Source organism: Phodopus roborovskii, unplaced genomic scaffold (assembly GCF_943737965.1).
Source record: "Phodopus roborovskii unplaced genomic scaffold, PHOROB, whole genome shotgun sequence".
Classification (NCBI taxonomy): Eukaryota; Metazoa; Chordata; class Mammalia; order Rodentia; family Cricetidae; genus Phodopus; species Phodopus roborovskii.
Genome location: NW_026125965.1, coordinates 241,685 through 254,993, shown reverse-complemented (window position 1 = coordinate 254,993; position 13,309 = coordinate 241,685). Strand labels below are relative to the sequence as shown.

At 43.5% G+C, this 13,309-nt stretch overlaps 1 protein-coding gene across 1 annotated transcript; it reads left to right on the top strand.

The window, feature by feature from the left end:
* Positions 1-6,428: 6,428 nt before the first annotated feature.
* LOC127218175 (igE-binding protein-like) lies at positions 6,429-12,277 on the top strand. The gene is given in 5 exon segments (XM_051179206.1): positions 6,429-7,688; positions 10,893-11,073; positions 11,076-11,227; positions 11,318-11,510; positions 12,018-12,277. Coding segments are annotated over 5 exon segments (2,046 nt in total).
* Positions 12,278-13,309: the final 1,032 nt, after the last annotated feature.

Below are 13,309 nucleotides of genomic sequence, written 5' to 3'. Positions count from 1 at the left end.
GTTTCATATATATAAATCCTGTCCATTTAATTAGTCATTGTCTTTTCTTGTAGTTATATTATGCCCATTGATATTTGGGGTTATTAATTCAATGTGATTTTTAATTCTTTAATTTTTAAAAATAATTTAATTTTTACATTAGAGTTACAGCTTCCCATCACTCCTCTCCTCTGCATCCCCTACCTCTCATCTATTCCTTGAATAGGGTAAGGCCTCCTAGCATATTTAATAAGAGGGTCCCATCATTCACATGTGGCAGGACCAAGACAACTCTCCACCTCACACAACCCTGTGTATAGGCTGAACAAGGCTTCTTTCCATATAAAATGGGCTCTACTAAGTCAATTTCTACATTAGAGTTAGAATTCATATTATCTGAGACTCACCATTCTCAAAAAAGTAATTGATTAAGGTAAAGTCTCAGAATGGTAATGTGTACATTGTGGAATCTTGAAAATTTTAGCAGAGAATATATGTCTAAGTATACATCAAACTAGTTGACTTGAAATGTGATGCTTTGAATTTCATGTGTACTTATTAGAGTCATGTATTTGTTAGGAGAAGGGAAATTAAGTATAACTCACATAGAGACTTGCAGTTTCAGGGGAAAATACATGTATCTATCATGCGGATATAAGAGTGGGTAGAATAGAAGAATGTAACAGAATTCTACATCATAATTGTGTCCTAGCACCCCTGGTGGAATTCTGTTTTCCCTTATCATGGCCTTTAGAAGAATGTCTATATGAGATGCTGTGTTACCACTAGATAATTTTTTATTCTTTATGGAAAACTTTTTTCCCTTTTTTATTTAATTTTATATAACAAAGTCCAATTATTGAAAACAAACATTTATACACAATATTTGGGAATTTGGGCATCATTCTTTCCAAACTACTTCCTGCTGGTAAGGGGCACTGTCTTGGGGGATTCGAAGAAGATTCAAATATCCTGGCTGTAGTCTGTAGGGCTGTTTTGTTCAGCTGTTTTGAATGTAGAATCAGCTTGTACTCTGTTTCAGGCGGTCTGGCGTGATCAAACCACATTAGTCTGGAAGGAATCCACATCTTTTCATTTTCTGTGGAAACAAAAATAGAAATCCTTTTCCCCAGTAACGTGTCCTTCAATTTAAATTTTGGAGTAAAGCATTTTTTAATTTAATTTATTATTTTACATGTTGATCCCAGTTCCCTCTCCCTCCCTTCCTCCCTCCAGCCCTCCCTCCCTCATTCCCTCACATGCACCCTAACACCCTCCCCTCCCATTCCCCCACCCCAATTCCATATGTAGGGGAATGCCATCCAGTTGGGGTCATGTAGATCTGACAGGTCATGTGAAGTAGGGACTAGGGCTTCTCTCTTGTCTCTAGATTAAGGCAGTATCCCGCCATGGGGGATATGTTCGCAAATCCTTTTGTGCACCAGGGATACATCCTGGTTCCACTGTCTGAGGTCCCTTAGCCTGCTCAGTCCTTCTGGCTCAGACCCATATTCAGGGGGGCCTGAGTCAGAGAAATATCACCCTTTACAATAGCCACAAGCAACATAAAGTATCTTGCTGTAACGCTTACCAAACAATTAAAAGACCTATATAATAAGAACTTTGTGACTCTAAAGAAAGAAATTAAAGAAGATACCAGAAAATGGAAAGATCTCCCATGCTCTTGGTTAGGTAGGATTAACATAGAGAGAGAACATAAAAGAGGGAGCCATTATAGGTTTGCAGAAAAAAAAAAACTGAACCTAGAGAAATATCCAAAGACCTACAAGACTGACACGACTAACAATTTGAGCAACAGTAGAAAGGCTATATCATGGAGCTCTCATCTAGTAGTGGATGGAAACACAAGCAGACACCCACAACTAAGCATTGAGCCAAACTGGTATCCAGATGCAGAGATGGAGGACAAGACCAGGCTGCAGCAACACATAGAGAAACATAAAATGAACACGAAGAAGCTAATTGGCCCCCAGAATGATAGCTGGGAATCCATCATGGAACTGATTCAGACTCCTTGAACATTGGTCTCAGCTAAAAGGCCTGAGGAGTCTAAAGGAGTTCAGAGAGTGGAACAAATATGTATTCTTGGTTTACAAAAGGCCCCTGGGGCACATGCCCAATGGAGGTATACTCCCTTAACCTAGAGACAGAAGAGAAGTCCTAGTCACTACTCCAAGTGATTTGAAAGGTTTACATGATCCCTTTTGGAGGGTTAACTCTAAGTGTGGATTGGAAGGTGAGGGAGGGGAGGTTGGTCGGGGGTGGTTTTGAGAGTGTGGGAGAGAAGTAAAGAGGGGTAGAGTGATGGAGAGGGAAATGGGATCGATATGTAAAATAACAGAAATAAATTAATGTTAAAAAAGAAAATGTAAAAAAACAAAAGAAAGTAGAACAATTCAATACTATAATTACATGATTATCAGAGGGTGATATCTAGATGAAGTCTGTCAGCCTGACATCAAGACACTCAACCAAGTTGCTGCATTCATGATGCAGCAGCTGTGGTAGCTTGGAATACAGCAGAAGAGGCTGTGGCTGTGTCAGCAGTGACAGAGGTGACACCTTCTGCATAGCTAAGAGAGTGCAGCTCCTCACTATCTGTGATGACATCCGAGGTGATGCTGCTTCAGCAATTACTGTTATGCTGATAGCATATTGTGTGCTGCCACTTATCATTCTAATAGTAGAGGGCAGTGAAGAAAAGGATGTGGAGGAAGATCTGTGAGGCAGCAAATGTGAATGTCATACATGGTTTGGTCAGATGGTGGCATTTCCTGTAGGTACAGACCATGTTTTTGCCTGTACTCGATCTCTCATTTTTGGATATATGGCCATCCTGAAAGAGAGAGACAGAGACAGAGAGAGAGAGAGAAAAGGAGGGAGGGAGGATGGCAGAGAGACATATACATACATACATACATGAGCGAGAGTCTTTGGGTCTCTGTTACACTTCACATTTCTAGGAACTTATACTTCCCACATATCTTTACTCAACAAAACCACAGATGTAAGGAGTACGGTTTTTTCCTCCTGCTGCTGGTCTTTTCCTGCCACTGCACCAGCCCCAATTAATGCACTGAGACTCTGTATTTGATATAATTCTGTTGGCCAGGTAATAGTTTCTTATCGGCTAGCTCTGTCTTAAGTATTAACCCATTTCTGCTGATCTATGTATTTCTCTTACCGGGGAGCAGCCAGCAATCTGCTTTCTCCAGACTCTCCATCTTGGCTCCCTCACTACTTCTTTCCTCCTTGTCTCCTAGTCCCTCCTATCTGCCTTTCCTATTGGCCAACAGTGCTTTATTCATTAACCAGTATGAGAAATATATACAGAATGGCATCTCCCATCATCCCCTCTTTTCTGTCTAAATAAAAAAGGATTTTAACCTTAACATAGCAAAATATATCACATAACAGTTATCAAATAAGAATCACAGTTAACACTATTTAGTCCATTAACCATTAGCAAGATTTGAAGAAAATATTCCGTCATCTATCCTATATTTGTGTCTAAAGTCTAAGTAACTTATCTTTAATACTAAGGAAAACTATAACCATAACTATCTGTCTTTATCTCCCTCCAAGGCCACAGAAGGATAATATATAAGCTCTAGAAATGACAGAGACAGCTCACTGCCTAGTCACCCGAAGTTCTTCAGTAATCTTCCATCTTCAGCCCATAGGCCATAGTGTGACTGGCAGATTCTTCAGCAAAGCAGGAACTGCTTTAAACTGTCTTCTTATGTTGGCAGTTTGTCAGTCACTTTTCTTTGCAGCCTGTCTGGCAGACTCTTCCATGAAGCAGGAACTCTGTAGCAATGTCAATCTTGAACCAGCCATCACTTTTCTGTGGGTCCTGTATGTCCAGTTTATTCAGCATAAAGTCAAACAGTCCAGACAAGAGCAGTACCTTGTCCAAATGACTACTCTTGCGATATTGGAAGTAACTTCATAACGCATTTTTTGATGTCCACCTTTTATCTTCCTTTTTGGTGCAGGTGGTGTTGCCAGGAGCATTTATGTCTCACTGTCAAGAAAAACCCTAAACCATTTTAAATGCCATATTATATAGGTCTTTGAAAGGTTTGAAGAATTCTTATCTATCACAAATATATCTGTGTATCTTGAAAGACCTAACTAACTTAACTATAAGTTTTGACTATTATAGGTAACTATCTATATTCTGCACTTCCTGTCTACTCTAGTATCGTTATTTTTCTTCTCAGGTCTTGATGAGGTTTAAGATTAAACTATCAAAACTATTATTCTCTCTTCCTTATTAGATATATTAGGTACTAGAATTGTTTTCCAACTTAGGACAACTCTATTGTAAACTCAATTATGCCTTCACCCTAGGAAAAGATATGTAGGTCATTTTGTTCTCGATTTTTATTTTCTTAGAGCACACTTTGTTATTCACTGTTTTGTATATAGTTTTGTATTAAGCCTAAATCCTATCTTTAGACTGAAAGGGAAATTGTAGTGAGACAGCCTTTCTGTGGAACTGACAACGCCCATTGGGGTGGAGCCATGGGCGGAAGTGACCTGTGAAAGGAGGTCAGAGGAAGAGCTGGGAAAAGCTCTCTTGCTGGAGGGATTCAGACAGGAGAGCATCCGGTGGAAATTGCTGGTGTTCATCTGTCTAGGCTGTAAGATATTTCTCTCTGAATAAACATCTATTCAGCCTATTTTTTATCCTGTTCTTTATTTAACCGCAATACACAGATGTCCCTTTATACCCTCACAGCTGAGGGTATAATGTCCTCAAGACATTTTATAGAGAGTAAGAATGGTAAACAGAAGCAAAGACCCACAAGTAAACACTGTGCCATACTGGGATCCAGATGCAGATAGAGAGAACTAAACCTGGTTGAAGAAACACATAGAGACACAGCTGATCTGAACAAGGAGGCGCTAATAGGCCCACAGCTTGATAGCTGGGATTCCAGCAAAGGACTGACTCAGACCACGTGAACATGGTTCTCATCTAGAAGGCCTGAACATTCTAAGGGAGTTCAGACAGTGAAACAAGAATGTATTCCTGGTGCACAAAAGGCCTTGGTTCTCATCCCCCATGGAGGGACACTCCCTTAGCCTAGACACAGGAGAGAAGGCCTTGTCCCTATTCCAAATGATTTGACAGATTTACATGATCCCTCCTGGAAGGTGTCACCCTACATGTGGAGTGGGGAATGTGGGAAGGGAGGTTGTTTCGAGGGGATGAGAGGGTGCAAGAGAGGTAAAGTGGGAGGGACTGAGAGGGAGGAAAATTGGATCAATATGTAAAATAAAATAAATAAATTGATATTAAAAATGGAAAAAAACAAAAGAAGAAAATGCAATACTTTAATAATCTGATGATCAGAGAATCTTGTCTAATGAACTCTTTTGGGCTGACATCATGACACACAAGCAAGAGCTGTGTGGAAATCATTGTGATTGTCATACACTCATTTGTCAGATTGTGGCATATCCTCTAGGTGCGGATCATAGTGTCATCTTTACTTGATCTCTCATTTTGTGAATAATGACATCCTGAGAGAGAGCAAGAGAGAGAGATTGAGACAGAAAGACAGAGAGAGTGAAGAGTGAGTCTGTGGTTCTTTGTTATGCTTCATATTTCTAGAAAATTTATTTCCCCAAATATCTCCACTCAACAGACCCACAGATGTCCCTTTGAAACCTCATGTCAGATGTCCTCAGGAAAAATTATAGAGAGTAAGAATTGGAAGAGGTTAGGCAAGGTTGTCACCAGAAGGCAGGGGCAGTGGCATTCATAAGGCGATACCTTGTAAGTTATCAACAGTATATAGGAAGGCTTCTATAATTTTTCAGAGTTCATATGAGACCTGTTCTCTTTTGCTTTCCATACCGAATATTGTAGGGAGCCGTTAGATGTAGTGAGCTGTTCCAAGATGGCACCTGCATCCGGCAGGCACCAAATGGTGAACAAGCTAGTGCGCAGGTGCTGGGTAACTTTCCATCCCTTGGGCTCTGCCTCTCCCGTGGTGTCATATGGTCCGAGGAGCTGCAGCGAGTCAGGGGGTGACACATCCGAGGTGGCGGTTGCCATCCTATATAAGGGATGGGTTTTTGGGAGTTTGGGGTCTTCGTTCTGTAAGCTTATGCTCTCCCTCTCAAGAGGCATTAAAACTTTACTGCAGAAGGATCCTGAGTGTGCTGCATCGTTCTTGCTGGCAAGATGGTAGCATGGGACAACTGGTGCCGAAACCCAGGAGTCTGAGACCTTGCCATCGTCAGCACCATCGGAGACCCCTTGACTACAAGGAGGATTCAGAACTGCAGGCAGATACGCTCAGAGAGGTATGTCTTTTCTGGACGTTGGTTTGGGATTATCTCCACTGTGGGAAGGTAGTGTTAAGGCTTTTGTGATTGTATTTGAGGCCCTCTTGATCTTTCTCGCCATTATGTTTTGTTATCACTGTTACCGTAAACTAGGCAAAGATCTTGACTGCAAATGGGCAGACGGAGACTTGAGACTAGGGCCAAAGACGATTTTGAAGCTTGTTAAGAATTGCCTCAAAGATGAAGCCTGTAAGGGCGCCATAGCAGAAGGTAGAAGCACCCTTGAAGAGGTTCAGGATAGCATGTCAGAAACCGAGCGTAGTGAGAGGTTGGGCACACGCAAGAAAAAATCAGTCCCTAAGAAGGAAAAAGCCCCCCTCAGTAAGTCTGATGACAAGGGGGTGTATTTGCCAGACCACAGGGATCCTCCCCCTGTTGTTACATCAAAGGGAGGAGCTGGCTTATACCCTGTATGTGAGCTTGAAGCCTTAAATTTAGATAGCTCCAATGACTCGGAAGAGTCAGGAGATGAGGTTTTAGATACTGAGGAAGAGGCCGAATTAGAAGAAGAGGCTGCTAGATATGAGGAAGAAAGATACCACCTGGATGGTTATGGACAAAACAGCAAAAGGTATCGGGGACAGCGGCGTCAACCAGTCCTCTTGCAGGCTGTCCCTTCGGCGCCCCCTGCCTATGAGATGCGTCCGAAGTCATACTCTTTTCTCCCAGATAGGGTAAAAAGAAAGTTGCGCCTCCCTTACCCTGTCTTTGAAGGCGCTGAAGGAGGACGGGTTCATGCACCTGTGGAATATAATCAGATAAAAGAGCTGGCAGAATCAGTTAGAAAATATGGGGTTACAGCTAACTTTACTCTTGCACAACTAGATAGACTGGCCATGTCAGCGATGACGCCAGCCGACTGGCAGACGGTCGCGTAGGTGCCACTTGTCAGCATGGGCCAATACTTGGAATGAAAAGCACTCTGGAATGAGGCTGCCCAAGAGCAGGCCAGATCTAATGTGCTGGCCTTGACTCCTGAACAGCAACAATGGACATTTGATCTACTAACAGGCCAGGGTCATTTTGCAGCTGATCAAACAAACTACCATTGGGGCTCCTATCAACAAATCGCCAGTTCAGCCCCTTGGAAGGCGCTCTCCAAGAAAGGAGGGATTGATAAACAGCTCACTAAAAATATTCAAGGGACCCAAGAGCCATTTTCTGACTTCGTGGCCAGAATGACCGAGGCTGCCGGTAGTATTTTTGGTGATTCAGAACAAGCCATACCTCTAATTGAACAGCTAATTTTTGAACAGGCCACCCAAGAATGTCATGCACCTATAGCCCCGAGGAAAAATAAGGGATTACAAGATTGGCTTAGGGTCTGTAGAGAACTTGGAGGACCACTCCCTAATGCAGGTTTAGCTGCTGCCATCCTATAGTCTCAGAAGCGCCCCATTAATGGGCCTAACAAAAGAACTTGCTTTAGATGTGGAAAAGCAGGACACCTAAGAAAAGACTGAAAAATGTCAGAAAGGAAGAGAGATCCACCGACTCTTTGCACTCATTATGGCAAAGGCTATCATAATGCCACCCAGTGCAGCTCGGTGAGAAATATAAAGGGCAGGATTCTTCCTCCCATGGAAACACCAACAAGCGAGATTCCAAAAAATGGAGCAATGGGCCCTCGGACCCGGGGCCCACTAAAATACGGGAAGAGATCCGCCAGGGTGATGGATGAGGCCCCCCGGAGATGGAACAAGAATGGACCTGCATGCCACCACTGACTTCTTATTAATGCCTCAGATGGGTATACAGCCAGTCCCTGTCCAAACCCCCGAACCATTGCCGAAAGGGAGTATAGGTCTCCTTCTCGGTAGAGGGTCGCTCACATTACAAGGTCTAATTGTTCACCCAGGCATCATTGACAGCCAGCACTCTCCTGAGATCCAGGTGTTATGCTCTAATCCAAATGGGGTCAAGGAGATAGAATAGCTCAATTACTACTCCTCCCAGGCAGCCCCTATCAAGAGTCGGGGAATAGGCGGATGGACTCTTCAGGACAGGACTCAGCCTACCTAGTTGTTCAACTCCATGATCGGCCAAAATTGTCTCTATGGGTTAATAGCAAGAAATTTGAAGGTATTTTGGATACAGGGGCAGATAAGAGTATAATTTCCTCTCACTGGTGGCCAAAATCTTGGCCTGTTATAGAATCATCACATTCTTTACAGGGATTGGGCTACCATTCTCACCCCACTATTAGCTCTTCTACACTCACCTGGAAATCAATGGAGGGCCATCAAGGACAGTTTCCCCCATACGTGCTCCCTCTCCCTGTTAACTTATGGGGACGAGACATAATGCAAGGTATGGGGCTTATTTTATATAATGAATATTCACCACAAACTATTAACATCATGAAGAAAATGGGATATGAGTCAGGAAAAGGATTAGGATGTCTAGAACAAGGGCGGATAGACCCCATTTCCCCAGATCCAAATCAAGGAAGACAAGGCCTGGGTTTTTCCTAGGTGCCATTGGGGCAGCACGGCCTATACCATGGAAGACAGAGGATCCGGTATGGGTTCCCCAATGGCAATTAACCTCTGAAAAACTAGAGGCTGTAACCAATCTTGTTGCAGAACAATTGGCCTTAGGGCACATAGAACCATCAACCTCCCCTTGGAATACTCCAATTTTTGTTATTAAAAAGAAATCAGGGAAATGGTGTTTGCTCCATGATTTAAGAGCCATTAATGAGCAAATGTATCCTCTTGGTGCAGTGCAGTGAGGCCTTCCTGTGCTTTCTGCTTTACACAGAATTGGAATTTGATAATACCAGATATCAAAGACTGTTTTTTCTCTATTCCCCTGTATCCTCCTGACAGGTCGCGTTTCGCGTTCACTGTCCCCTCCATTAACCATATGGAACCTGACAGACGGTTCCAATGGAAGGTGTTACCTCAAGGCATGGCAAATAGCCCTACCATATGTCAATTATATGTACAGGAGGCTCTTAGACCTATCAGAGAACAATATCCAAGTTTAATGGTGATTCATTATATGGATGATGTGCTCATATAACATAAGGATTTAAGGATTCTTCAAGAGGCTTACCCTTTGCTGCCTAAAACATTACAACTTTGGGGTCTCCAGATTGCCACGGAAAAGGTCCAGATTGTGGATACCAGATATTTCCTAGGTTCTGTGGTTCTCCCACACAAGATTCTTCCGCAAAAGTTAGAGATTTATAGGGAGGACCTGCACACCTTAAATGACTTCCAAAAATTATTGGGAGACATAAATCGCTACGGCCGTTTTTAAAGATTCCCTCCGCCAAATTAAAGCCTCTATTTGATGTTTTGGAAGGGGACACCGATATCACCTCCCCTAGATCATTGACACCCGCAGCAGAGACGGCCCTCTGTTTATTGGAGGAACTCATTAAAGAAGCACAGTTGAGTCACATTGATTTACTTCATCCAATTTCCTTTTGTGTGTTTAAAACAAAAAGATTACCTACCGCAGTTTTATGGCAAAACGGGCCTTTGTTATGGATCCAAACACATGCCTCTCCTCAGAAGATTATTGATTAGTACCCTGCAGCGGTAGCTCAGCTTGCCCTTAGGGGCTTAAAGGACGCTGTCAGCAATTTTGGCAGACATCCCGCAGCTTTAATTGTTCCCTACAATTCTTTTCAAGTACAGACATTGGCCACTACCTCTGATGATTGGGCCATATTAGTTACCACCTTTTTGGGAAAGATTGATAATCATTACCCTAAACACCCTCTGTTGCAATTTGCTGCATCTCACCCTGTTGTGTTTCCCCGGGTAACCTCTCCCATTCCGTTAAAAAAATGGGCCAGTGTTATTCACAGATAGCTCCAAGACTGTCCTGGGAGCTTATGTTGTGGGCTCCCAGGTGGTCTAGCAGCAATATGCCGAGACTTCCCCTCAGGTAGTAGAAAGTTTAGTAGTTTTAGATGTTTTTGAAAAATTTCCAGGTCCTCTTAATATTGTTTCTGATTCCTCCTATGTGGTTAATGCTGGAAATTTATTGGAGATGGCTAGTGTCATTAGATCCACTAGCAGAGTGGCATCTTTATTCCAGAAATTACAAGATTGCTTGCTAACCAGACAGGCTTCCATGTATATTACACATATTAGGGCTCATTCAGGACTTCCTGGCCCGATGAGCCAAGGCAATGATTTGGCAGATAAAGCCACAAGACTGGCTGCGGCGGTTTTTGTCCCCCCACTACAGGCCTAGCTAAAGCTTTTCATGACAACTTTCATGTTACCTCTGAGACCCTACACAGGCGCTTCTCTCTCACCAGGAAAGAGGCACGTGATATTGTTACTCAGTGTCACAATTGTTGTCACTTTCTCCCTGTATGCCATACTGGTATAAATCCAAGAGGGATTTTGCCATTACAAGTATGGCAGATGGATGTCACTCATGTTTCTTTCTTTGAGAAACTTCAATAAGTGCATGTGTCAATAGACACCTGCTCCAGCGTTCTCCATGCAACACCACTCACTGGAGAAAAGACCTCCCATGTAATTCAACATTGTCTTGAGGCATGGAGTGCCTGGGGGAAGCCTAAATGCTTAAAAACTGACAATGGACCTGCTTATACTTCTCAGAAATTTAAAAAATTTTGTGCACAAATGCAAGTCACACATATTACAGGCTTGCCATACAACCCTCAAGGACAGGGCATCATTGAGTGTGCACATCGCACGCTCAAATCATATTTAATTAACAAAGAGGGGGAATAATAAAGGATTTGCCCCCTGTACCACGAGTCACCATAGCAATGGTACTCTTCACCATAAATTTTTTAAATTCAGATGAGCATTGTCAGACCGCAGCAGAACGGCATTGCTCATACCCACATCAACCTAAGGAATTGGTGAAATGGAAAGATGTGTTAACCAATGAATGGAAAGGCCCAGATCCTATTCTAATAAGATCCAGGGGAGCTGTTTGTGTTTTCCCACAGAATGAAGAAAATCCCTTCTGGGTCCCTGAAAGACTCACCAGGACAGTCCTGGAGCAGAAGGATACAGCAGACCAGACATATGAAAGGGGGCAGCGAGGTGCTCCTCCTAATGTCACTGATAATGATCGAGATCTCAGCTGTCCAGGGGAAACCACGATGGGGAATCATGTCAACGTTCCCACTTCCGATGCCGGTGATGTATAATGCACAAGTTTTTCCCCGATTCTTTGCCACCAATAAAGAGCTGGGCTAAGGATGAACAAATTCAGGAGCTTTGTGAAGGACTTGTTCTCTTTCTTCCCCAATATGGGTATGGGAACTAATTTCACATCCTTGGATCCCATGCGATTCAACCTTAACCCTTTTGACCAATGGCTGCTCTGTGGCAGTAATGGAAACTGCATGGATCTTACATCTATGGCAATGCTTAAAGGGGGCAAAAGTGAAAAGGGGCAGTTGGAGTTTGACTGGAAAGGGTCTCTTTGGTCGGGTCATAACTCTGGGTCATTTAGTTGGACTGCCTCTGATATAAAGTATCATTCCTTCAAACATACAGTTTATGATGCTACACGAGTGTGTGTCTGGCCTCTTTTTATTTGGATTGTGAGCAATAATACTATTAATACTGAGCTTGATTTAGATTGAAAATTAGGGGGCTGTTATTATACTTTGTGCTGGGATGCTGATAAATTTCCTTTAGCTGTAGTAACTCGCATGCCATGCTTTGTGCCCGTCCAAGTGGATACACCTAGCAGTATGATGCTTTTTAGAGAAAAAAGAGATTTTGGGATCCCTGCAATTATTGTTGGTATAGTGGCCGCCACAGCAGTTACTGCAGCCGTTACAGCTTCTGCCCTTGCATTGTCTACCTCGGTACAAACTGCACAGACCATTAATGGTCTGTCGGCCACTGTCTCTGAAGCCTTGGATAGACAGGCCTCGGAAAATACTCAGATATAGGGAGGCCTGATGTTGGTGAACCAACATATTGACCTCATATAGGAACAACTAGATACTAGGCTGCGAGCACAAGCTCCCTGTCCTGTGTGTCACCTCCATCCAATATGAGAATTTCACCAAAGTGGCTAATTTGTCTAAAAGCCTTTCTCAGTTTATGTTGCAGAATTGGACCTTTGCATTTGAGCAGACGGTACGTGAATTGAGAGCCGCTATTGTTCAGATTAATTCCACGTGCCTGGATCTGTCATTGGCGGAGGGATTGTCATCATGGATTGCTTCAGCTGTCTCCTATTTTAAGGAATGGGTGGGGGTGGGATTGTTTGGTGCAGCCGTCTGCTGCGGATTGGTGTTGCTTTTCTGGATGGTCTGTAGGCTCAGGGCTCAAACTAAGAGAGACAAGGTGGTTATCGCCCAGGTGCTTGTAGCTTTGGAACAAGGGGCTTCCACTGGCATTTGGCTAACTATGCTTAAGCAATAGGCTGCCGGCCAAACAGCTCTTGCACACCCGGAGCCTAGGCTCATTGCACAGGGTAGAGTGTCTGGCTTGAGCAGCCCATGAGGGATGTCGAGCAAGGCATTGCACAGAGAGTTGCCCTGTATACAGGCTTCTCTGGGAGGCATGTTGTCCTGCATAAGGGTTGCCTGCCCTAGTCTCCCTTTCCCAGAAAAAATGGCAGAGGACAGGTCGAGAGCACTTTGGGTCAAGCTAACAGCCTAATGGCGACTCTCGTATACAGTCTTAATGTTTGATTGGGAAGGTACAACCTCTGCCTCTATCCCTCAATATATGGGTGACCTGTTTGCTTGTAAATTTGAAGCCTTTTCATTAATTAATAAAAAAGGGGGAGATGTAGGGAGCCGTTAGATGTAGGGAGACGTTCCAAGATGGCGCCTGCATCCAGCAGGTACCGAATGGTGAACAAGCTAGTGTGCAGGCGCTGGGTAACTTTCGATCCCGTGGGCCAAGGGAGCTGCAGCCAGTCAGGGGCTGACACATCCGAGGCGGCGGTTGCAATCCTATATAAGGGATGG